This window comes from Pediculus humanus, genomic scaffold (assembly GCF_000006295.1).
Source record: "Pediculus humanus corporis 1103172107460 genomic scaffold, whole genome shotgun sequence".
In the NCBI taxonomy this organism is placed as follows: Eukaryota; Metazoa; Arthropoda; class Insecta; order Psocodea; family Pediculidae; genus Pediculus; species Pediculus humanus.
In genome coordinates, this window is record NW_002987080.1 from 184577 (window position 1) to 212246 (window position 27670).

General features: G+C 27.8%; 4 protein-coding genes across 4 annotated transcripts; 2 read left to right on the forward strand and 2 right to left on the reverse strand.

Annotated features, from left to right (window-relative positions):
• Nucleotides 1-5863: 5863 nt before the first annotated feature.
• Nucleotides 5864-14347, reverse strand: Phum_PHUM115040 (uncharacterized protein; the record flags this gene model as incomplete). The annotated part of the gene is made up of 2 exons (XM_002424111.1): nucleotides 5864-7106; nucleotides 7170-14347. 2 exons carry the CDS (start codon nucleotides 14345-14347, stop codon nucleotides 5864-5866), a joined length of 8421 nt encoding a protein of 2806 aa, XP_002424156.1.
• A 1600-nt stretch (nucleotides 14348-15947) lies between these two features.
• On the forward strand, nucleotides 15948-19920 carry Phum_PHUM115050 (Chondroitin sulfate synthase, putative; the record flags this gene model as incomplete). Its single annotated transcript, XM_002424112.1, has 11 exons — nucleotides 15948-16001; nucleotides 16313-16652; nucleotides 16733-16952; nucleotides 17303-17417; nucleotides 17487-17627; nucleotides 17854-18189; nucleotides 18268-18469; nucleotides 18555-18762; nucleotides 18790-19525; nucleotides 19752-19818; nucleotides 19889-19920. The coding sequence occupies 11 exons, from the start codon at nucleotides 15948-15950 to the stop codon at nucleotides 19918-19920; spliced, it is 2451 nt and encodes an 816-aa protein (XP_002424157.1).
• Nucleotides 19921-20000: 80 nt separating this feature from the next.
• Phum_PHUM115060 (deoxyhypusine synthase, putative) lies at nucleotides 20001-21734 on the reverse strand (the record flags this gene model as incomplete). The annotated part of the gene is made up of 2 exons (XM_002424113.1): nucleotides 20001-21083; nucleotides 21723-21734. 2 exons carry the CDS (start codon nucleotides 21732-21734, stop codon nucleotides 20001-20003), a joined length of 1095 nt encoding a protein of 364 aa, XP_002424158.1.
• Nucleotides 21735-22555: 821 nt separating this feature from the next.
• On the forward strand, nucleotides 22556-25804 carry Phum_PHUM115070 (Heterogeneous nuclear ribonucleoprotein 27C, putative; the record flags this gene model as incomplete). The annotated part of the gene is made up of 9 exons (XM_002424114.1): nucleotides 22556-22611; nucleotides 22777-22817; nucleotides 23344-23510; nucleotides 23970-24156; nucleotides 24241-24323; nucleotides 24512-24616; nucleotides 24771-24900; nucleotides 25192-25553; nucleotides 25664-25804. The coding sequence occupies 9 exons, from the start codon at nucleotides 22556-22558 to the stop codon at nucleotides 25802-25804; spliced, it is 1272 nt and encodes a 423-aa protein (XP_002424159.1).
• Between the last annotated feature and the right edge of the window lie 1866 nt (nucleotides 25805-27670).

Here is a 27670-nt window from a genome sequence, read left to right on the forward strand (position 1 = left end):
ACCAATCACGCAGCATCCAAATTCAATCTCATCTCGTTTCTTTTTCGCACAATCATTTCCTTTGCGAAAAAAAATTTATTAAAAAAGAAAATCTTTAATTAAATTCAAAACTCGTTGCAAAAAAAATAACTAACTCACGCGTTATTATTTTTCAAATAATAATAATTGATAATAGAGTTATTGATAAGAAAATAAATAAACAAGCAAACAAACAAACAAACAAACGAACAAACAAATTATTTACTTTTTTTTTATTTTTATCCGAATCATTGTTTATATTTTTTTTTTAACCCCCCCGAAATAAAATTTTTTAATACGGTAAAAAGAAAGTTTTACTATTTTTTTATTTTTTTGACTTTCATTTTGTTTCTTTTATTATAATTATTATTATTATCATTATTATTATTATTATTTTTTATTCAACAAACAAGAAAAAAAAAACAATGAAAAAGAAAAAGCAGAAGAATAAAAGAAAGAAAGAAAGAATAAAACATTCGACTTGTTATTTACAATAATACAACGTGTTAGTTTTACGATTAATAATAATAATAATAATAATAATAATAATAATAATAATAATAGTTTTTCGGGTATTTACGCGTATAGTGCCGTTATCATTATTATTATTATCATCGTTTTACTTTTACCGTTTTTTTTTATAAAATTTCAATTACGAGTAATATGATAAAAAACGGTTTTGATTTGGGGGAAGGGGGGAGGGGGAAATTGTGTTGACGACGACGACGACGTGGGATTAATTAATTAAATGTTGTTATCATTGTTTGTCGTCTGCTAAGAACTGGATATTATCATAACTTTCACTATCAAAAAAAAAGAAAAAAAATTCAATTATTGACCATCTTTTTTTTTTTATGTAACGATTTATATATAATATTTCGTAGAATTTTTTTTTCGAATTTATTACCGTAATTTTTTTTATTTATTGTAACAAACAAACAAACAACAAACATATTGAGTAATAATAAAATGTGTTAAGTTTTTATAAATAATTTTTTTAATATTTATTTGGTAATAAACAAAAAAAAAAAAAAAATTGGAGCCAAAAAATTTTTTTATGCAAAATCGTTTGTTTGTTTGTATGTAACAACCACAAAAAATTTCATAAAATTTAAATATTTTTAAACGAGTAACATTATTTTATGATAACAATACTCGATTGTTTATTATTTGTTTGTTTGTTTGTTGCGAATCGTTTCCGATTGTTTCGACATACTGGGGAGGGGGCGCGATGGGGAGGGGAAAGATAAGAAAATAAAATTGTCGTTAACGTAAATTTATTCACGTGTTAAGAAATAATAAAATTTTTACCAACAAATGCAACAACAACAACAAACGATTTTTTTTTTCGTGTATGATTAAAATTAAATGCGTTTTTTTTTTCTAATCGATTATTAATTGATTTAATTATGAAACAACCACAACAACAACAACAACAATTATAATTTCGTAATAATAATAATTTTGATCGGAGAGTAACAAACATTTTGTAATAATAATAATAATAATAATTTAACGATCGTTACGTTGTTGCCAAATAATAACAACAAACGGAATTATAACAAACTTTATACAACTTTTCTTTCTCCTTTTTTTTTTTTTTTGCCAAAACTCGTATTTTTAATATGAAAAAAAAAAAAAAAAATTTTAGCAAGTAAATATGGCTTCCGGGGTAGATGGGGAATCAAGGAAGGGAGGGTAGGGGAGAGGGGAGGGAGGGAGGAGGGGCACATTACATTTTTTATAAAAAAAAAACCGTCGGGAAAATTTATACTTCCTGTGATTTAAAAAAAAATTATTAACGAATTGCATAATGCATTCATTCATTCATTCATTGATCTTAAACAAACCGGAAACAGTTAATTTTTTTTTTTTTTGTCGTTCGATATTAAGGTCGAAGGATCGATCGATATTCGGTTCGAGTATTTGAAAAAATTCGAGTTATCTAAGGTTTGTTATCATCAATTTCATAACAAACCGGGTTTATGAAATTTCGAATTGAATAAGCACCAGGAAGAAGAAGAAAAAAAATTGGGAGGGTATGAATGAGAGATTTTAGGGCATATTAGAATGCAAAATCGTCAAATGACCTCTCTTTCTATCTCTCTCTCTCTCTCTCTCTCTCTCTCTCTCTCTCTCACTCTTACCATTGTTTGTTAGGTACTAATTAAAAAAATAGAATGTTCTAGAAAAAAAGAAACAAAGAAAATAAAATTTTTATAATTCAGGTTGAGGATACAAAAAAAAAACAAACGGGGGAAATTAATTATTATTATTTATTAAATAAAACCCTTAATTTTTACCACCCTGACAGTTTATACCCTAATAATAATAATAATAATTTTAACCGCCATTTTGTTATTACTTTATGTCATTTTTTTTTATTCTCGTCGTCGTCGTCGTAATTTGAACTTTCTAAATTTAATAATGATTTTTTAATTGTCCGCGGTGTGTATTATTTAAACAAAATATTTATTTATTTATGATTGATTTGTCGTCGTCAAAACATTTTAAACTCGACCTAATATTTTATAATAATAATAATAGTAATAATAATAATAATTTTAAAGAAAACAGGGCGTTTCTTTTTATTTTAGAAAAAAAAAAAATCTTTAAATTCTTCCGTTCGATGTAGATCGTTTGTTTTATTATTATTATTATTATTATTATTTCTTAAAGCAAGTATGTTATCATCATTATCATCATCATTTGGTAACAAAGATTGATTCTATTACGAAAAAATTTGAAATTTTAAAATGAAAAAAAAAAAAGAGTAAGAAATTAAGAAATTTCGTTCGAATTCATTCAAAAAAAAAAAAAAAAAAAAAATTCGATTTATTTATCGAACGATTTATCGATCGATTTTATAAAAAAAATTGATTTATTGATTTTTTCTTTTTAAAAATAAAAACCGGTAAAACCATTATGAATCAACAAATAATAATAATAATAATAAATAGATTTTACATCAAAAATTTTGGTTAAAAAAAAGGAAAAAAAAAGAAAAAAAAAACATCAATTAATAATAATAATTTTATGTAATTATCAAAATTTTGTTCTTTTTATGTAAGGTCAATAATGATGGGTAATAATAATAATAATAATAATAATAATAATAATAATAATAATAATAATAATAATAATAATAATAATAATAATAATAATAATAATAATAATAATAAATTTTAATGGAACAATTACCGTTGGTAAAAAAAATAAAAAAAGAAAATTTAAATTACGTAAATTTAAAAAAAAAAAAATTGTTTTTAAATAAAACAGGAAACGTTAAAAAAAATTTTTTTTTTTATTTTTTACTTTAATAAATTCCTGGAGAAATTTTATTAATTTTTTTTCTGTACTCAAAAAAAAAAAAAAAAAAACAAAAAGTAATAAAAATTTCTTTTATTATTATTATTATAATAATTATTATTATTTTGACTTTTAATAGACGAGATCATGACGGTACATTTTGAGAGAGAGAGAAAAAGTAAAAATAATAAAAATAAAAATATATGTTTGTGTATATCTCGCGGTTTCATTACTTGTATCAAACTAAAAATTAAAAAATTATTACTATTATTATTATTATTAATTCGTTCGTGCACTTACGAACGCGTGCGTGCGTACGTGCGCTCGCACGTGCGTGTACGCACATTCACTTCATCTTTCCGTTTTTTTTTTTTTTTACATCGATACGACTGTTGGACGGCTTTTTTAATTATTTAATATTATGACCCCAAAAAATAAATAAATAAATAAAAAAAGTGAAAATAATAATAATAATAATAATGATGATGATGATGATGATGATGATGATAACTTAAAGAAAAAAATTTTTTTATATCATTCGAGTAGTTGTGGTTAAAAAAAAAACGTTTTTGTCGTTACCCCGCGCGTTACACGCAATTTGTAACAAAAAAATAATAATGATGATGATGATGATAAATAAACATACGTGGATTTGTATATAAAAATTATTGAAAATTTTTGTGTTTGTAATAGTAAAACAAACGGAGGTGAAAGAATGAAAAATGAAAGTAAAATGATGGGCAGTAAAAGAATAAGGCGGTCGACCTCGAATTTGATCATTGCATCTCCCTAATATAATATTTTGTCGCTCACCTCCAACTTTTTGTTCAAGGGTAATTTTTTTTTTTTTTTATATAAAAATCGTTTTTTTTTTTTTTTTCTAAATACGGTGAAAGTAATAAAATCTTATTGATGCGTTATAAAAAAAAAGGGAAACAAGTTGCAAGAAGAAGAAGAATAAAAAAAAACGTTAAAAAAATAATAATAATAAATATATATGTATCGCAAAATCATCTTTCGACGTCGTACCTGTCATTTTTATTCTTTCCTCCATCTTTTGATAATAAAGAAATAATATTTTTAATAAAAAAAGTGATTAAAAATATTAATAAATATATATTAAAAAAGGTCGGAGGTCAATTAAGTCTCTCTACCAATCTAGTTCGATTTTTTTCCCCTTCACTCTCTATGTGTTCAACCCATAAAAAATTACAAAATCGATTCGTTTTTAAGCAAAAAAAATTTACTACACATATTAATAATAATAATAATAATAATAAATAATACCTTCGAGCGTGAAAAAGATGTCTGCTTTTTTTTTTTTTATGAAAATGGAGTCAGTCAGGGATCCGGATAAAAAGTTGCCTATTAAAAATTTCTTGGGTCGTATTGAGGACGTTGTCGTCCTCGACACGTTTTTTTTTTTTACTTAAAAAAAAAAAAAAAAGTTAATAAAAAAATTGTAACTGATCAAACTTTAGATACATAGTTTTTTATTTAAATGCTAAAATTTCGCATGATGAATATTAAATTAATAATAATAATAATAATGATGATAATAAGACCCAAATTAAGAAATTTAAAGGGAAAAAAAATTTTCTCGATTGAAATAAAAAAAAGAATGATAAACTTTTGTTAATGACGATTATTATTATTATTATTATTATTATTATGGTGATGGTGACGGTGATGGTGACGGTGGTGGTGATGATGATGATGATGATAAAAAAAGGTGACGGATAATGCGCGACGGTTTTTTTTTTCTTGTAATGTTTTGCTCTGTATTTCATGTTTTATTAAAAATTATTATTATTATTTCTTTCTTTCTTTCTTTCTTTCTTTAGGGAAACCAAGTCACGATCGATAAATTTGATAATAATAATAATAATAATAATAAAAACTTTCACTGAAATAACCTTTTGATCCTCGTGTGGCCGTCTTATAAATAATAAAAAGTTACACGACCTCCTTAACAGTGACCTTACTTAAAATAAAAAAAAAAAAAATGATTATGTAAAAAAAAAATTTTTTTCATTTTTTTTTATTTCCTTAATGTCGTCGTCTCTCTCGTCAATAATAATAATAAGTTTCCAATTAGGAAGTTTTTTTTTAATATTTTTTTTTTTTTTCTTAAAAATCACTTTTTATGACGAAACATTTTATTCGCCATATTGTGAATATTTATCACACAGAGTTAAATACTTTTTAACTTTTACCATTATGCATTACGCCGCCTCGTAAACCTCCTCATCATCACGTATACGACCGTAATTTTTTTAAATTTGGAACCCTCTTCCCCCCCTTCCCCCCACCTCCCTCACCACCACCTAATTACGAGAACCTAAAATATATTAAAAAAAAAAAAAAAAAAATTACGTAATGATTTCGTATTTCGTGTGCCAATATTTCGTATTTCGCTATAAAATGTCTTATTTTTTTCTATATTATTTATTTATTTAAAAAAAATCGATGCGGTGTCGTCGATTAAAAACATTGTTATTATTATTATTATTGTTATAAAAGAAAATTTTTTGTTTTATGGATTATTAACATCATCGAGACTTGAAAATCTTTTTTCCCATTCTTTGCTATTCTTTAAATTCAACGGATAAGGTAAAAACGAAGTCCATTTTAAATTAAAAAAGTCGTATATTAAATAAAAATTCCGAAAATTTGTATCGGCGAGATGTGAAAAATTTGGATCACCCCGAAAAGCTTCGACGGACGTTTCCGGTCTTTGATCAACCCAAGTCGGATATCGAACGAATCTGAAATTTTCACAAGGTTCCACGATTCCATCGAGTAGAGACACGTGTCGTACGTGTGCAATGTTATCCAACGCGGGGATTCGAAATATCGTCGGTATGGAATTGTATGAATAATAAGGCCTGCTGTATATGTCCCAAATCAATGGCGGATACGGTAGTATTTCTCTTATCACCATCATATTTTGCGGTTTGATTTCGTTTTCCGAACTCATAGAAACTATTTCCGTTTCGTACGAATCGTATGATAAATCGGATTTCGATATTCTTAGAAAAATTTCATCTAATTTTTCCAATATAATCAATTGTAAGTAATTATAAAGTGAATGATCCGAGCTCGCGTTCGATTCTGGTTCCGTACTTTCTCCTTTACTTGAAAATGCATCTTGGTATATGAATGCGTTGTTTGCATTTTCAAATATTCTCTGATAGCTGCTTAAAGAATTCATGGATTTCTCGGATGTTTTAACTTGGGGTTTGAATATGAATTGCGATTGTGCCACGCTTAAACCAATATTTTTATTATAGAGACTCCCGTACTCGATGTACGCTTTGAGTTCTTTCCATTCGAAACATTTTAAAACGTGAGACGTACATATAAAATGAGAGAGCATCATGGTGTACGTGTAATCCCTTTGTGGCTCGTATATTATCGGTGAAAATTCAACGACTTTAACTTTTTCCGTGTCTCTCTGGGGTAGAACCACATCGAAAGTGCTAAATCTCGGTATGAATATTCCTTCGGCTGCTTTCAACATGTCTTCTTTCGTTTGAACGTGAACGTTTTGTTCCGAATCGCTTCGTAATATTTTTTCCGTTACGCTTTCCGATTGATTTTTCATATTCGTATCCGAATCAATTTTTTTTATTTGTGAATTCGAATATAATTCATATGAAAATTGCCTTTCCGGATTGTTAACGTTTGCTTTATTGTATGGAAAATTAAACGCGAGAGGTTCCTGGTATAGTGAGTTTATGTTGAAAGGTTCGGGTATTTTAATGTCGGGTTTGACGCTGTACAACAAAGTAAAACAAAAAATGACCGGTGGGAGAGGATAATGTTTGATGAGATGATACCTCAAAACGACTTGTCTCCTCGGTATTTCGGGTATGGCGTTTAATTCATTATTTTCCGTTAATATCATTTCTTCGTAATGACTGCTTTGATATTTAGCACTCCATATTTTTTTATCCGCTTGATTTTCCACATCTTTCCACCTGATTTCGTCAAAGGATATTTCGGATAAGCCAGAATATAACGTTCCCTGAGACGATTTATTTTCCGAAAGTGTGGCTCGAGACTCATTCACAACACTCATGTCCAAATCGTTTTCTATAAGACCACCCGATTCGCGTTTGACGTAAAATGGAATTTTAAACCTGTACGCTTTACAATAGTAATACATAAAATCTAAATATTCTTTTTCCAAACACGTTATTTTTTTATTTTCGTTGTGGACTTTTAAAAAGAGAGCCAAAAAAACACAACCCGTGCAGGAGGGATTTAATTTCGGGTAAATCGGTCGAACGGATCCCAAAACGTGCAAAGCTTTGTGAATTAATTTCGATATGGTTTGCTCTAGGAATCCCATCGGTGGAAGAGAAGTTACTTTCGGGGGACCAAGTTTTTCAACGGCTTGAGATTTATAGTGAGATCCTTCGAACGCTGTGTCAGCATGACCGTAACGCCAGGGCAAAGTCATAAATCTTTCTAGCATGCTTTCATTTTTGAATAAATATATTTCGTTAAAATATAATGCTGCGTAATCCCAAGAACCCTCCCAATCCAAACTACTGGGAAAATCGATTTTCGTAACCGCGCAACGTCCGTGTCCGTGAAGTCCATATTTGTTTCGGATGGTTTCTTTTTCTTGCGAATCCAATCTCGTAGGAAAATGTAATGGCCAGGGACGAACGTGTGGCGGTAGGAATTTTTTCGGATGGTTTAAAAATTCATCAAAGTGACTATGGCACACCCAATAGAAATGACTATTGAATTGAACGAGGCCCGCATAGATTTTATCTTCTGTCGTTGATTTTAACCTGTGAAATTTTCCCCAACACACCGGACAATTTCCCAAAATATCACTTCTCCTACATTCGAACTCTTGTTTCGTAACGCACAAATATTTTAGGGGTAAAACTTTTTCCGTCGTGGAAAATTCAACGTAATTCAAAATCCCGAAATAAGGATTTTTAAATAAATCGTAAGCCTCGTAAAAAATATCACATAAACTCGACTTCGCATTTATTTCGTATAAATTATTATAAGTTTTTTTATTCCATTGGCAAAATTTCTCGTAGGTTTCTTTCCATTCCGTGTACCTCGAGTCTAAATTAACCCTTTGCTTGTAAGGGAGACGATATTCTTTTAAATTTAACATGGATCTTTTTTTTTTACCAAAATTAGAATCGCAAACTAAACTTAATATAACAAATGGTAAAATTTTTTTTTCAGCCAAACTTTGAGCGGTAGCAGCATCGAAAGGTATGCCATCGAAAACGAATCCTTGCGTCACGCAACGTGGATCGTTCAAGCAAGCAGCCAAAGCTTCTATTTTTAAGCTCAAAGGTAAGAAGCAACCTCTTTTCAAATGATTATCTATAGTTTTTCTCAGTTTGCTATTTTTCATGTTGTCCAAAACGAATCGGATGGCGGTTCCCATCGTGATTACTTTTAAACCGAACATACTCCCTAAACGTTTACATAATGTAGATTTCCCAGATTTCGGAGGTCCTATAACGGCTAATCTCAAAGGTACGCACGGATGATGAGGTTCGTGAAAAGTATATTTAATTGGATCTTCTATGAATTTAATCTTTTCATTTTCTCCAGCTATAAAATATATGTAACTTCGATAAACTATCGGAAATATTTTTTTTCTCAAACTGAACGGTCTGAACATGTTAACGGGATTTTTCTTACGATGCGCTTGAACCGGACACAATCTACCAAATTTACTTAAAAAATAAAAACCCTGATCTAATAATTTTTCAGCCATTTCCGGTGATACCGGAAATGCAAATTCTACTCTTTGATTTTTCCTTTTTTTAAATTTATCGAGTTCAATAAAGACTTTTGTCAAGTCGTGACAATCGTAAGTCGTATACCATGGCAATCCTAAATTTTTCAATTGACCTTTTATTTTAACCATTTCCAAAACGTCTTTGTGATAATTGTATTTGATGTCTTCTTGTATTCTCGCTTTTCCTTCCTCGTAAGTTTCAAATTTCGGACTGAATTTGAGGGGAGGAAATTCTCTTTTAAGTTGTTGTTCGATTTCGCTGTGTACCTTATCGGAAATCGTGCTCCTATCGAATGATAGAGGAGATTGAAAACCCATTTTCAACGATGCCTTCCTACTTTCTTTTAATATATCGGAGTCTTGAGTTTTTTTCTGGAACGAATTTTTTGGAACAACATTTTGTTTTACATTTTCTACTTGTTCTTCGTCGTCTTCCTTTTGTTTTTCCCTTGACATTAACAATTCAACCCTTTTCAAATTGATTCTTGTTTCTTGTATTGTTTTTACTGCATCTTCGATCAATTGCTCATTGGCCGTTTCTTTATTTAATTTTATTTCCCACACGGCCATTAATTTTTCTAAGCTATTTTGTATAGCCGCTTCTTCCGTTATGTTTACTTCTAATATAAAATCCGGTAACCAGTTGTTATTTAATATTGTTTGACAATCTGCTAATTTCATTGGGAAATCTTTCATTACGAAACCTTCCCTCACGTAAGGTTCCTCTTTCCAAAGGATCCCCAAAGACTTTTGTATGCAAAAATCAGATAGCGTAGCATCGCTGTGAATGTAGTTCTCTAACAAAGTCGTAAGGCGATCCATATTTAAATATTTTTCCGCGTCGATTTTCGACAAATTAAAAAAATCAACTGTGTCTTCGGGGCAAGAATTAAGAGTTTCATAATTTAAATTAACATTTACTAAATCAACCGGCGTTTCTTCGAGATCTAACAGTTCTCGAATCTGCTGTTCTTGCTCCTCGTTTTCCAAGTAAAACGGAGGATTTTCCAACCAAAATTGTCTTTTTTTAAAAGAAGCACCTTTAAATTCTAAAAATGCTTTTTTCGCGTTCGCGTTGTGACTGTTCGAAAGTAACACGGGCTTATCCAAAGCTCTTATTTTGTTCGGCGCAGGATTTACGTGAGGGATCAATTGTTTATTTAAAAGTCTTATGTAATCTATGTAGTGAAGGCTGCACTGTTTGGAAATGCAGGATCCTAAATGAGGTTTATTACCTCCAAAGGGTCCAACCACGAAAATTCTTAACGGTGGCAAGCTACGTATGGGAGAATAAAAAGGAGCATATTTTTCCGGATTTTCAATGAATTTTTCTTTTGCATCCGAATTCCAAAAACAATACAATTTACCGTAATACCTTAATACGTGTTCCACGTTTCCTTTGAGAAGAATATTTCTTTCAAGGTTAACGATGCAAAACGGTCCGGATTCTCCGAAAATTCTAACATCTTCGTAATTTTCCATTTCTTTTTCAAACGCATCATTTTCATCATCATCGAAATTTACAGGTTCGTAATTCTCATCGTGTTTCTCAATTTTTCTTATCATTTTTTTTTCCATTTCAAATGCTTTTTTAACTTCTTCGATTTCGTACGGGAGGAGTTCTCTTGGTTTTTTACCGAACGGCGAATATAATTCGTGGATTACGTTTGAAAATACGTCGTCTGTTTTTTTACCATTAACGTCGATTTCTATCCATTTAATTTCTCTTTTAATTAAACTTAACCATTCCTTTAAGTCTTTTAATCTTTCAGTCAATGATAAAAGTAGGAAAAAAAATTCGATGCCTTTTTTATAGGTTTGATCATCCTCGTCTGAATTGAATTCGTCGGATGGATGTTTAGACAAAACGTTTAAAACTTTATTTGTAAAAAATTGTAATTTAGTGCCGAGCGGAAAGTCTTGCATCGAAGCATCCAATTGACGATTTAAATGTGAAAGTCTGCTTTCTCGTACGGAAAAATTCGATGTTAATATGCTTGATTCTTCGAGTGCCAATTCTTCGGAAGTATCGAATAACCTTTTAATTTTATCATGAAGAACATTATAACAAAAGGGATCAACGATATACGGCTGAGTTGTTTTTTCTTTATAAACGCTACTGTCTGAAATAAGTACGTTGAATATATCATCTAACACTTTTTCCTCTTGTGAAACCATCTTGCAACTTTCAGTTAACTTGTGAAGAATATCTTCCTTTACACTTACTGGAACATCAGTGCCCGATTCATCCCGTTCTCCGAAATCTTCAAAACTTTTATTGGACGATCCATGTTTTCGAATTAAGTCTAACTCGAGATCACTCATTGCCGATGATTGAGAATCGATATAATCAAAAAATTTATTGTACCAAATGGTTACGATTCGACGGTAATCCGGTTCGGAATCCGTTAAAACGTATATATGAGTAGGAAAAATATTTTCTCTCGCCAATACACACCAAACTTCGAAATCCAAAGACATGTTATCTACGACCCAACCCCCTGGTGATAAAATTTCCCCAGTGATTCTCATGCTATCTTTTTCAATTTTTTCTATTTCGTTCTTTAGCAGTGTTCCTATTTCATCTTTGTAGTGATGCAAACTTACGATTTTAGCACGATTTACTGCGTCTTGACCGGCCTGAACCAATGTCGGATGATTTGAACTTATAGGATCTGGTATCATTGGCCTCTCTTTAATCCATTCCGGACAGTATTTGTACAACAATATGGGATTATCCGTTAAAAGTTCACAGAGTGGAATGTCCATATAGCACGGCAATCGCCATTTAGCAAATTCCGTTTTTAACGTGCTCGGTTCCCAGTATACTTTCGATGCTGCCTCCAATAAAATTCTAAAAGTTTTTATTCTTTCCCTTGTCGAATAAGGTTTTTTTTTTAACAAGAGACTAGATAATGATTGAGGAGGTAATAAATTGCACCAATTAACGCTTATGTTACTTGGAGAAGAGTCTTCTCCATAGTGAGAAAACTCAGCGCTACCTTCCTCGTATTCTGTATCTTCTCCATTTTCAGATTGATATTTTTTATTTTGAGTTTCAGTTTCTTTTAAATTTCTCATACGTTCAAAAAAACTATTCCACAACGTTGAAAAAAAAACATTTGCTTCAAATTCTAAACCGTTTTTAGAAAAATCGTAATCTTCGTGTCTAAGAGCCTGAATTATTTTAACTGATGGTGATGAATAATTATCCGGCGTCACCACATTTCTCGCTTCGAAAGTACGAGATGCGGATGTTATCGGCACTCCTCTAACTGTTAAATTAGTTGCCGAGTCTTTTTTAGACCTATCTTCTTCTTCTTCTTCTTCATCTTCATCTTCATCATCTTCTTCTTCTTCTTGTTCTACTGAAAAATCATCCCTCGTTCGATTTTTTGAAATATTCTTTTTATCTACAGATTTTACTTTTTTTTTCCGAAAAGAATAAAATTCTTCTATTCTTCGATTTAAAAGCGACTGAAGAAATTCAATGCATTCTTCAATGAGGGAAACTCTTTCTTCTTCTTCTAATCTCCAATTTTTCCACGATAAAGCCGTCAATCGGAAAAATTCTCTGGCAATTGCTTTTTCTTTGCAATGTTTTATATAAATATTTTTTTTAGCTTCTAAATCTTCTTTCAAAACGGAATTTAAATCAATTAGCGGTACACCAAATTCGTTTGATATTGCTTCTGCTAATTTTGTTTTGTCGCAAAATGGATATCCGATGATGAAAATACGAATCGGTGGCTTTGGTCTTACTGGTAGTACAAACGGTCGAGGATTTTTTAAAAATTTTAACATGGATTCTTTATCGTGAGTAAAATATATGTATTTCATAAATCTAACGGCGAATTCTGTTTTTCCCTCAATTATTTCACCGTTTCTCAACGCCACTGGACAAACATAATTATAATGTGATAATTCCCATCGAAATTTCGGTGAGAGAGTTTCTTTAGATAAAAGAGTTAAAAAAGCCGATTCCGGAGGTTCTTTAATAATACTTTGAAGTTCTAAATCATCGTTTTTATTATTAAATCTTTTATTTAATTCATTATTTTGAGGCGACTCATCAACTTCTGTCGCGTTTGTAATATCTTCATTGTTTTTTTCAACATTATCTGTTTCCGACGGGGGAAAAATGGGAACTGGATTAGGTACTTTTCGAATTTGTAACAAGCTTAAACGAGCTTTGATTATTTCAAAATTATTTTGTATTCTAGAATCTACTGTAATAAAATATTGAGGATCAACACGTATTTTTAATAACTGCAATGCCGGTTGAATAATTTCGTAAAAAGTTTGTAACTCCTCCCAAATGCGAGATTCTTCATCTTTAGGATGAGTAATCCAAGGAGAGGAAGGAGAAACATCTATATCCGGTTCCAGCACCGCTTCATCAATATCTAAATTTTCTTCATCCTTAGAAACGCACAAATTAACATCACCATCACCATCATCATTGTTATTATCTTCTGTAATTTCCTTACAATAAAATCTTGGAATGATGCAACATTTATTGCCTTCGGATGAATTGACTATTTCATATCGTTCGCAAGATCTCAAAACAATTAAATCTTCATCTTCAAAAGCAACGTAAATAAATACATTAGGTTTGTTTTCCCAAGTAAAAAGGTAACTTAATTGCTGTTCAACGGATAAATCAAATCGAAAAGGCGCACACGGCAATCCACTTAACACGTATCCACGATGCCTTGCTTCTGCAGAATGTGCCACATAGGAAAGCAAGGCCAAAATAAAATTAAAAGATAATGGAACTCCTAAACGTAAAAGTTTTTTTAAAAATTCAGCTGTCTGAGATTCAGTATTAATAGTTTGACGGATTATTTCTTCTACTTCGAGTAAAACGCTACCGTATTCCTCTGCAATTTCGCGACACAATTTTCGAACCTTATTCCCAGATTTTCCGAGTACGACGAAACAAGGAGGAGGATTACGTAAATAAACTTCTTCGGCTAAATCTTCGACGAAGCAATTTTGAATATCCCGATTAAAGTCACATTCGTATTCAATAACATTCTCATCTGTAGTAGAAGGATAAATAAGATCAGCTTTAGGTTTCCAATCTCGTATTAAAAATCCTGGAAAATAATATCTATTTATTTGTTCTACTAATATTTTTTGTAAAAAATAAGTTTTTTTTGATATTATCCCTCTTTTAGATTCTTTTATAACAATTTCTGGTTTTGGACGCACACGTACATCCATCGCATATTTTATACTTATTATTATTATTATTATTATTATTTAAAATAATCGTATCGATTAAGTTCCCGTCCTTATATAAGTATAAAAATAATATTTTCATTTTCTATGATTACGTTGACCAACATTTAAATTTATTGGACTCTATTAGTTTTTTATATATTGCCAACTAAATATTTTTTGCATAATATATTTAAATACTATATGAGTATTATAAATAATAATAAAAATATTAAAATATATACATTTTATACTAAAAAGTGTAACCATTATTATTTTATTATGACATATTTTAAATGTATATTAAAACTCAAAATTAAAATTTTTGATGAGATAAGAATTTGCAATGTTACTTTAATCTTATTTGTTCACTTAGTTTTTAGGTGAATCCATTTGATCTTCAAAGCCTTTGCTTTTTATCTTGACATCACCTAATAAAAGTTTTCAAGTCTCCTCATAGTATGACAACCTTACTACCGATTCAAACGATTAATATGATCCTTTTAATGATTAATAGAGAAAATCATAATAGCCGAACAGATAGGCCATTTTAGTTTTGTAGTATTATTTATAAAACATTAGTTAATAATAAATTTTGCCATCATAAACTTAATATTAATTTTAATAAATACATAATTAATTATATGATAATAACTTTATATTTCAAATGATAATAAAATTATAAAACATTTATAAATACCTTTTATAATTAATGAATATTAAGTACTTATAAATTTGCCTCATCTTGGACTTTTCACGACAATTCTAGTGACACGAAACAAAGCAATGCTAAACATGGGTATTAATCATTTCCGGTTTTTTTTTAACGGTATTAAATTTAAAAATATAAAATACTTTAATAAAGAACGTCTATGGAATTGTCGTCCGGTGTTGCCATTTTAGTTTTTTCTAAGTTAATTTGCAAAACAATTTAATTTAATTTAATTTAAAATATATTTTTTTATTTGTTTAAAATATGCATTGTAAATTTAACTTAAATGTATTTTAATTTAAACGGAATAAATATGTACATTTTAAAAAGTTTTTACTTGGTACTTCGTTAATTAAAAAAAAAAAATGTAAGAATTCATATTTCCCGAATTGTCATTACAATTGTTTACTTTTTTTTTTTTTTAAAAAGGTGTAATTTTTAAAAAATATATTAAGTTATTAAAAAATGTTTCAACGCTATCTGTTTCTTCAAATAAAATGATTTTAAGTAAACCAAATAAAAGTTATTAAACAATTAAAGTGAATATAGTTATCTGAATAATCTGTTTAACTAATAAACAACTTTAGAGAATTTTTTAATATTTTATTAATTGTAATAAAAAGTAATATAAAAAAAAAAAACTTAATTTTACAACTTGCTTTTTTCTTTTAATTTTATAATTAATTAAAGATAAAACATTCATTGATAAAATATGTTTAATTTTAAAATTATTTCTAATGCTTTGTTGCAAAGTTTAAAATAATTAAACTGATGAGTTTTATTTAATTAACTAATAATTTTAATGTAATTATGAAATTTATAGCGAATAATAATTTTTTTACTGATTAATGCATAACTAATTTGATAACATATTTTTTTTTTTCAGGCAAAATGAGGGGTTACATGGGAGTTGAATCCAAACATCGTCAAACCTATGGCAAAAAAGTGAAAATTAGAAGAAAGATTAAAAACTGGGGTCAGTTAATATTAGGAACCATCACTGGATTGTTTTTGGGTCTTTTAGCAGAATCAAATATATTTTTTAATGGAATGTTTTTAACAAATTCTACCTGTTTTATATCATCATCCTATGGGGTAAAAAAATTAAATATAAATGTTTTATTTCTTATTTTATTTGTTGCATATAAACTTTTTTAGAAACAGCACAGCATGTTTTGAAATTTAAATTATTTTTTTAAAAAAGTACTTTGTGTATAAAATAGCAAAAACAATTGAATGATAAATTGTAATTTTAGGTCAAGTCCATTAGAAATGCTTTCGGATTGAAATACAATGAGGATCCGATGGAAATATTACAAATGAATTCATCTTATTTAAAAAACCAAATGAATCAAGATAATCTGGTCTTTGTTGGAGTAATGACTGCTCAAAAGTATTTATCATCCAGAGCAGTTGCTGTTTTTGAAACATGGGGAAGAGAACTTCCAGGAAAAATTGCATTTTTCAGTTCGGAAACTTCTACTGTTCCTAGTCATAGAAAAGATTTACCATTGGTTCGATTAAAAAACGTAGATGATAGCTATCCTCCTCAAAAAAAGAGTTTTATGATGCTTCGATACATGTGGGAAAATTATGGTGAGTATTTAAACTTATCATTACTTATTCATCCATTATTAATACATCTTCAATAATATTACATTAATTTTATTGTAAAGGTGATCGTTTTGAGTGGTTTATACGAGCTGATGATGATGTTTACATTAGGCCAGACAAGCTGGAAACTTTTTTAAGATCAATGGATAGTAGGAAACCGCTTTTTATTGGTCAAGCTGGAAGAGGTAATCAAGAAGAGTTTGGTTTGCTAAGTTTGGAATATGATGAAAATTTTTGTATGGGAGGACCAGGAATTATATTAAGTAGAGAAACACTTAAAAGGTTTTTAAATTTAATTTAAATTTTTAATTAATTTTTTTTTATTTTATACCCATAATAATATTTAATATATATATTTTTTATCTTAAAGCGAAGAAATTTTTTAAACAGAAAATATATATATGTAAAATGTTAGAGCCCCGAAGGTTTCGAAGAAAACAACTTTATTTTATAAAATAATAAGTAATAACTTTTTTAAACAAATTATTTTTACTTTTTTTTTTTTTTTTTCTTTTTTTTGCTTTATATATTTTATTTTAAAAGTTGTGTTGTTTAAAATTTTACATTGATAGTCAATTGAATCCCGAATGAATTTTCTTTTAAAAAAATTATTATTGTTTTTTGTTTTACAGGGTAGCACCTCACATACGCCATTGTTTAAAAAATTTATATACAACTCATGAAGATGTGGAATTAGGGCGTTGTGTTAGAAAATTTGCTGATGTTTCTTGCACTTGGTCTTATGAGGTATGTAACAAAGTAGTTTGCTTATATATGATGTCACTATGAGATGTTTTCTAAAGGGAAATTTTTCAGATGCAAACCATATTGTATCATAATTCAAGCGGTCATGAAGCTTTCACAGGAAATCTCAAACAAAAAGAAGTAAATAGAGCAATAACATTACACCCTGTAAAACAGTACAGACACTTGTACAGAGTACACAGTTACATGAGGGTAAGTACATAAATACTTTAATAAATTTTTTTTATTAAGATTTATGAGATGTCGCTGGGTTGAGTGATAAATTTATACGATAAAAAATTTTTATTTTACTTTTTTTTTTCTTGCTTTCGAAGTGATTTGTAAACGGTAAGAAATTGTTTTTCCCATATTTTGCACATATAGCATTTGTTTCAACGATATTTTTTATTATTATTATTTAATTATTTTTGTTTTGAAGCAATTGAAAATTGAAGAAACCATTCACGACATTGTTTTACTTTTGAGAGATATAAGAAAAAATTATGAAATAATTAAAAAAAATGAAGAATATGAAAAAGAATTATCGACGGCACTGAAAACCATATTGTACAAAAACGAATTGGATAAAAAAATGATGGAAGACATCGATTATATCGGTTTGGAGCCTAATTTAAAAAAATTTGAACCTAAATCCGAAAAAGAAATTCTTCATTGGGATTTCATACAAAGATCATTATATTCAGCTGATAATTTAAATCCCAGAAGAAGAATGGAAAGAGCTTATAAAGAGGGAATCGAAGACGTCATACGCGAAGTAAAATAATATTTTACTTTTGTGCCTCGTTTCGTAAATGTGAAATAAGTAGTTAAAAATACTCCATTTTGTTTTTAGTTTATGGAAACAATTAATAAGTTTTCCCGTCAAAGAGGAAGAGTCATTGAATATCAAGATTTACTTTATGGTTATGCGAGAATGGATCCCATTCACGGTGCCGATTTCATTTTAGATTTATTGTTGAAATATAAAAAGTATCGCGGAAGGAAAATGACGGTGCCTGTAAGAAGGCACGCATACCTACAACGACAATTTTCAGGTAATTATTTTACACATTAAAAACCTTATTTATTACTTTTAGAGCAAAGATCGTTTAATATAAAAAAAAAATTAAAAATTTTTAGGTTTAGAAATACGTGAAATCGATATAACGGATCAAATCGGAAGTGATAAATTTTCTCCAAAGAAAACATTCATACAAGAAGTCGTGGAAAATTCAATAAATAACATAAAGAATCATTTTTCCGATTCGACCCTCTTCAATCTCCAAGGTTGGATTCCTTCAATCAAGGAAAAGAAAATAATAAATTTTATTCTTCCTTTATCCGGAAGGTACAATACATTTTTAAGATTTATCAGAAATTACGAAGAAATTTGTTTGAAAAACGATAAATGGACGTCGCTTTTTATTATTTTATTTAAAAACGAAAAAGAAAATTCCGAGGGGAAAATTATTGAATACGTGGAAAAGCTAAAGAAAATTTACGAAAGCTCCATGGTCAAAGTTGTATCCGTAAATGATGAATTTGCGAGAGCCGCAGCTTTGGAAATAGGAGCAAGACAATGTCCAGATGACGAATTTAACATTTTATTTTTTATCGATGTCGACATGGTATTTGAGGAAACGACTTTAGAGAGAATAAGACTTAATACAATACAGGGAAGACAAATTTATTTTCCCATCGTGTTCAGCGAATTCGATCCGACGATCGTGTACAATAGCGAACAAGTGAAAGAATCGCCAAATCATTATTTGATCAATTCGAATACCGGATACTGGAGACAATTCGGATTCGGTATAGCGAGCATGTACAGCAAAGATCTCAAAATGGTCGGAGGTTATAATACGACCATAAAAGGTTGGGGTAAGGAAGACGTCGACGTTTTCGATAAATTTGTTACGTTTTCATCGAACATATCGATATTTCGATCCGTCGATCATACTCTCGTTCACGTTTTTCATCTAGTCGAGTGCAGTGAAAAATTAGAAGAATTACAATTAAAAATGTGCAAGGGTACTCGTAAAGATACCTACGGAAGCGTTGATCAATTAGCAAATTATTTATATGATAATCCGACTGATTTCGAACAGGGTGTTAAAAAAAAGAAGGCCAATATTTTATAGTTTTTTAAACTAAATGTTATAATAGTTCTATTATAATTTACAATATTATCCTTAACGTATTGAAAAAAAAAATTAAAAGAGGTTTATATATATATCTGCACCATATCAATATCACATTAGGAATTTAAAAAAAAAAAAAATTGTAAATAAAGTTTAGTAAGGTGCAAGGTTTTTTTTTTTTTTTAAAATTTATAAGAAAGAAGACATTTCATTAAACATCGATAACAATTTTGTAAGAATGATACACAAGACTCTTAGGATTAGTTTTTAAGAATTTCCTTAAAAAATTTAACAAAGATTTGAGATTTTAATTAATGTTAATTAATTTATTAGGTTTTATGATACATTACAACTGTAAACAATAATAAAAAGAACAAACGTTATAAAAGTAAAAAAAAAAAAAAAGTTTACTTTTGAAACATTAGGTTTTTTATCATTATTATTATTAAATTAGGATTTGTTTTTCATGATGAAATTTAGCAAATGTTTGAGCTACAAGCAATGGGAAAACAATTGTCGCATCTGCATACACTTTAACTGGATTAGCATTTTTTTTAATTTTACCCCAGGAAATAGCTTCATCAGGTCTGGCTCCACTATCGCTACCATCAAATTCATTACTAGTATTAATAAAAACAGAATAATCAGCACCATTCCTCATCAAATTGGCATTGCAAATGTGATGTTTAACAACACCACTACCTAAAATTAACATTCCTGTTTTTTTTGATTTTAAAGATATGGAATTAATTTTTTTCAAATCACTTAATATATCAACGACTAAACCTGGATTTTTATACGAATGAAAAAACATCATATCCCCTATGCTGCCATCAGTCAAAGCAGGACAAAATACTGGAATTTTATTTTTTGCTGCCCAATAATAGACAGAGTCTGTATTGTTTATTTCTTCTCCCAATCTGGCTATAATTGAAGAAGGAGACCATATAATATTTTTTTCTTTTTGTTCTTCAACCATTTTGTCAAATATTGGTAAAATCCAATCTTCGAATAAACAGTAATTATTATTTGGAACTAATAAATTTCCTATTCTATTAATTCCTTTTTCCCTTAATGTTTTCCCATCTAAATTAAAATTTCCTAAATATGTTGGAGCTAAACATTTAATTAAATCTTCTTCAACTCCACCTGCTGTGGTCACAATACAATCGACTAACTTATGTTGAACTAAGAATTTTATAGTTTCCCTTAAACCACATGAAATCATATTTGATGTATATCCTAGAAAAATGGTGCAATTTGATTTAGGGCAAGGCCATTCATCATCAAAATCATTTTCACTAACATAGTTTTCCCTTTTATGTTCAAGCATTTTATTAACTTCTTCTACTGCTAAACCTAAATTTGTCGCTTGAAAACCAGTTGTTATATATTTTTTAAATATATCTTCATAAATTATTCCTTTATTCCAATCGTAACCCTCGATGACAAGTGAATCTGATGGAAGATTTTCACTAGGTAATAATACTGCAGTTTTGGCATTTTCAACATTCATTATTTTAAATACCTAAAATAGAAACAATTTAATAAAAATTAATAAAATTTTCTAAAAGTTATTAGGGGGTAAAAAATATTTTGATAATTATTGTTTTTCTTTTTTAACTTAAGTTTTAACAATGTCAGTATTAAATAAATCTTACCTTGTAAAGAATTTAATTCAAGTTTAATAAATTATAATTTTTAGGCTTTGAAAAAATTTGCCACAGGTAATAATGGTAGATTATTAAGGTAAAATTTTACGAAATTACGCAATGTTTTGACATTTTTTATAAAATTAATTTAACTAATGTAGCCTTGATTTTTCAATAATTGAGAGGCTGACATGTTTTCCTTTTTTTCTTTTTATAAAATTATGAAAATTTATTATTTTGATGAATTAATATGTAGACTATTCAGGAACATAACCAAAAAGTTACCGATGGAATGTCAAAAGACTACGTAAATACAAAAATGAGTCAAACTTTTTTAAAATTTAAAAAATTATTAAAAAGAAAAAAAAATTTTTTTTTATATTTATATAATTTACAGAAAACTTAATAATTAAAATTTAATTGATTTTATAATGAATATTGAAAAAGAGCGGCAAATATGATTTTTTGAAAAGCGGAAACAGTGTTTTGTACTTCAGAACAGAACCGACTCTGACCTTTGTATTCATGTACAGTCGATGTTAAAATCCTAAATAAAATAATTAAGAAAACATTTGAGATATTGTCATTAATTAATTGACGGTTAACGTTAGTTTTATTAACACTTTAAATATTAATAAAACTTTTTATTGTGTTTTTTTAAATTTAAAAACTTTAATTAGTGTTTTATTACATTTCCGCGTTGTATGAAGGAGATCTAAGCTAAGCTGTCGGCCATCTTGAAACAACAACTTTTTAGACGGAAAACATTAGTGCTCGACTTTTTCTTTGGAAAAAAACCATATTATGAGAGGGAAAGTCGATATGGATGAAGATGAAAAAGGGTGAGGACATAATTTTCGTATGATGGCTTTAATGTTTAATATAAAATTTTTAATTATATACCGCATTTGAATTGTTGAAAATGCGGCTTGGGTAGGAACATCGTGATCGAGAACGCCATCGATTTTTTTTCATTATGCTTGTTAAAAATTAAGTAATTTCTCAGTTTAGTACACAATTCCTTTCGTTTTAAAGTCTCTCAGAAAACCTAACTTTAAAATTTTTTGTTAAATGAATGAAGCATACTTTCAAGTTCAAATTCGTACTATTCCTTTATTGTAATTATTATTATTATTACTATTATTTTTTTTTTTTTTTTACCGAAACATCATTTAACATTTTATTTAAAAAGTTATAAGTTTTCAAATGTGTAAAACTTTCGTTTTTTGTATACTTTTTTTTTTTGTAAAGTTATTTACTTATTTTTCTTATTTAATTTATGTACTTTCTTAAATTATTCTGTTATATTATGTGACCTTTTAATTACATACATAATATTCATTAAAACATGATGGTACAAATCAAACATTGTGCCATTGATAAATTTGTTATGAATTTATTAATGTTAGTGTCGAAATCAATTTTTATGAAATAATAATACTCGATAATAAATTAAAATTTATTATTAAATTTGATTGATGTTCCATATCGTTTATTAACATTGTTAAATTAATTGTATTGATTTTAAATTAAATTAAAATTAATTTATATTGTTTTTTATATTTTCAGAAAGTTGTTTGTTGGAGGCCTCAGTTGGGAGACAACACAAGGTACATTTATTTAAATTTATAAACATCATTTAATAAAATAAACAGCAATTATTATCATATTTATATTCGGAAAACCTATTTTAAAGTTTGTGTTTATTATTTTTTTAATAATTTTAAACATAATTTTGAAATTTTTTTTTAATGTACTAATTATTGTAACTTTGTACAAGTACATTATTTAATCTAAATTTATTTAAACGAAACATAGTCCCATAATTAAATTTTTTGCGAGTTGAATATTGTTATAAGAATGAACAAAGCTGGTAATATATTAAACCAGAATTATTTCTAATGATTTATTGAATTTATTTTAAAATAAATGCCCTAAAAAATTTATATTTTTATTAGCTAATAAGTCATAAAATTTTATCAATTAAATCAAAATATATATAATAAGATGTTGTTTCGAAATGACAATATTTTTTTAAGTTGTAGTGATCGCACAATGGTTTTAATTCATATTTATTTATAAATATTTTTAAAAGTTTTTGTTTTTAATTAATTATATTATGATATAAAATTTCAGAGGCTCTTCAGAGATATTTTTCTCGTTATGGAGATGTTGTTGATTGCGTTGTAATGAAAAATACGGAGTCTGGACGATCGCGAGGATTTGGTTTTGTGACTTTTGCAGATCCTACCAATGTTGGTGTTGTTTTACAAAATGGACCCCATGTTCTCGATGGAAGAACAGTAAGTTTAATTTTCTTTATTTTATTAATGTACAAAAAACACTATCGATATTTGATGTAAATGTTAATTTTATTTATCATAATTTCCACAATTTTTTTTTTTTTTTTTTTTTGGCATCTTTTTTTTTAATTTAATTTTATAATTAATTAAATTTTAATAATAAAAATATGTGTTAGCATTCTTTTTTTTTTTTTTTTTTTTTTAAATTCTTTAATCTGGCTTCTGTTTTGTGTTATTTATAATAATTAAATATTTTGCTAAACAATTAAATTTTAAATATTTATAAACTTTTAACTAAGATTTTATATTTAAATTCAAATATTATTATATTAGAAATTTGTGTGCATATTTAAATTTATGAAGGTTATAAGTAAAATAATTTGATCAAAATTTTTACCAATTTAAAATGTCTTTTGTTATTAATTTTAGTATTTATTTTGATCTTGTTGCATTTTACAGATTGACCCGAAGCCTTGCAATCCTAGAACATTATCAAAACCAAAAAGAAATAATGGCTATCCTAAAGTTTTTCTCGGAGGATTGCCTTCGAATGTAACAGAAACGGATTTGAGACAATTTTTTATGAGGTACGGAAAAGTTATGGAAGTTGTAATAATGTATGATCAAGAAAAAAAGAAATCTAGAGGTAAGTTTTAAAAAAAATAAGTAAATAAATTTATTGTTATTGTTTACTTTAAAATTAATTATAAATTTTTATTTTTTTAAATAGGATTTGGATTTTTGTCTTTTGAAGATGAAGATGCTGTCGAACGTTGTGTGGCCGACCACTTTGTTAATCTACATGGAAAGCAGGTAAATTATTTATTCTTATTATTATTATTATTATTTATTATTTGCCTACGTCATAAATAAATATTTTTCATTTTGATATCATGAAATGTATGTTCCGGTTGTAAGTTAAAACGGTTTTACTGATTTTTATTGATTTTGTGCGGTTTTAAAGTGCTAATTTTTTATTTACCCTTTTTTTTTTTTTTAAGGTTGAAATTAAAAAAGCGGAACCTCGGGATGCATCAGGAAAAATGAATGATAGCGGAAATACTTGGGGTGCTCCTCAAGGCGGACCTCAAATGGGATTAGGAGGAGTACGTTTATATATTTTTTACACGTTTTAATAATCATGTTGTTGTTGTAAACAAGTTGCCATAAGGCAAATGATTTAGTTTGAAAAGTTTTTCATTACGTGACATTTTTCATTTTTGTTTTTATATTTGTGTACTTTGAAATGATAAATTTCAGGGAATGGGAATCGGGGGACCCAATGGTCAAATGTCTGGACCTATTGGAGGTATGAGCCATCTTCCTCCTGGTAATATGATGCAGAGTTATCAAGGATGGGGAACTCCACCTGCTTCCACAGGATATCCAGGTTTTTAAAAAAATAATTATTATTCTATAAAGATTAATTGTTTTTAATCGATTGATTTTGTGGTTAATTGTTTTGTTTTTAACGTTTCAGGGCAATGGGGTCCTAGTCCTCCGAATGGACCACCCGTCAATGGTATGTTTAATTTCAATTTTTATTTTAAAGTATAACAACTAAAAAAGTTAAAAGTGTTTTAAAATTTTTACGCGTATTTTTTTTTTAAATTTTATAAAAATATTTTTTTTTTTTTTGGGTTTCAATATTTTCGGAATTACAATTTTAATTTCTTAGCAGGTTATGGCACTCCTTCCGGAGGTTATCAACAATGGGGAGCTCCCCCAGGCCCACAAAATCAACAAATACCTCCTCCTCAGTGGGGTTCCAATTATGCTTCACAGCAAAACTATGGATCTTACGGACCTCCTCAAGGACCTCAAAGTGGTTATTCTAGTAGTTGGAATTGGAACATGCCCCAAAGTTCGGGAGGTCCGGGTCAAGGTGGTCCGGGACCCACTCAAGGAGGACCTCAAGGAGATATATACACTAGAGCTGCGTCTAATGCCGGACCTGGGAGCGGCGGCCCGGCTCCGCCAGGTTCTGGTCCCACTCAAAAAACTGCGGATTACAGCTACGGAAGCTACGGTGCATACTCTCAGGTAAATAATTTTACTTAATTATTCTTAATCGACTTTTTTTCAAAAATAATAAAAATCGAGATATAAAAACTCGGTTATAATGTTTGAAGCAAAAAAAACTCATTGTTTAGGATTCTTCGAGTTATGGAGGATCGACCAGGAGCTATGACACTACGTCTGCTAGTGGCAATGGAACTCCAGGATATGCTTCCCATGCACCACCAGTTCCAGGTCAGAAAGCATTTGATTACAAAGAATGGCCCACCTCGTGATTTTATCAGTTTTAAATAAATGATTGCATGGATTCATTTTTTTTTTTTTTTTTTTTTTTTTTTTTTTTTTTTTTGTAAAAAGTAAATTAATGGGATCACATTTCAGTGATTTGTCTTGTTTATTTTACGTAACATTAAAAAGAAAATCTAGGTTTGTATTAATTCAAAGATGTCGTGGCTGATTATTATTATTATTATTATTATTATTATTATTATTTTTCTTTTATTTTGAAACATTTTATATTTATTTACATTTTCTTATTCTGATGTGAATCCGACTCTCCAAATAGTAAGTGATTTATTTAAACTTTTTAATTTTTATAATAATCAAGAAACGAGTACGCTCGGGGGGGGGGGAGGGTGATGGGTTTGAATTATAATTTTATAAAAATTAAAATATTTTACCATTATTATTATTATTACTTTGTCAAACATAAAATGGCGTTTAAAAAAAAAAAAAAGAAGGAAAATCCGATGAAATGATGTTTTTTACTTAAGGCTCATTTGTCAGAGGTTTATTATATTCGGTTATCATCCATCCCTTTATAATATTATTGTTATATTTTTTTTTTAAATGTTTTTTAAACTAAAATCTTATTTATTGATAAAAAAAAATTATTTAAAAAGTGCTAAATTAAAAAATTAATAACTACATGATAATAATACTATTAATGAATGACGCGCGTATTAGAAATGCAAAAAAAAAAATTATAGAAACAAATGATGAGAGTGAGCAGAAATCATTAAAAATTTAAAAATTTGTTTGCTTGCCTTGAGAAAATAATATAATAATATAAAAAATATATATATATATATATGTATATATATACATATATAACTTAAAAATAATTAGGTTAAACAAAGTGTAATTTTTTTCCTTTTGTATTTAATAATAATAATAATAATAATAATAATAATAATAATAATATGTAAAATTTGAGAGTTATTAAGAGTTCACACGAACTTAACATATTAAGATTTTAAAAAAAGAAAAAAATTTCGTGTAAAAAAAAATTAAATAAATTATTTATATAATATTAATAATAATAATAATAATTAATTTTTTTTTTAATACTTTAAGAATTTGACAACTAATACCAATTAGGATGATGATGATTATTATTGATTATTATTTTTTTTTTTTTTAATTTAAATAACAAAAAAAAAAAGTTGTGTGATTCGTACATTGATTAATTAATTAATTAATTTTGTTTAATAATATTATTATTATTTTTGTTGGATGATTTTATTATATGTGTAGTGATGAGTTATATAAAAAATCGACCTAAATAGGCAATAAACTCTTTAATAAAAAATTAATTAATTTAGGTTTTAATTAATTTAGGTTTTTTTAAAATGCCTTAAGTTGATGAGAGAGAGAGAGAGAAAATATATATATATACGTGCATATATATATATATATATATAAATAAATAAAATATTTATTAAATTAAGCGAGTATTCTAAAAGTTATAAGGAATATAAAATGCATAATTACATAATGTATAAATAAATTAATAAATAAAAATAATAATAATAAATGTTTCAATTGGATACATAAATAAATAAGAAAATTTTTATAATTTTTTTTAATTTTTGCCTTTTTTTTTACACGAAATTTAAATTTGTGATTGATTGATTGATTGATTGATCGATCGATGGGAAAAAAATCAAAATTATAGAATCGTTTTAGTACTTATTATTATTATTATTATTTGAAAATAAGGAAAAGAAAATATTTGAGAGTAATTATTAAAAAAAAAATTTATTAAACTAATGCAATTATTTATTTATTTATTTATTTTTATTTGGATGATAATAATGATGCTTTTTATAATAATCAGATTTAATTTTTTTTTTTTCCAT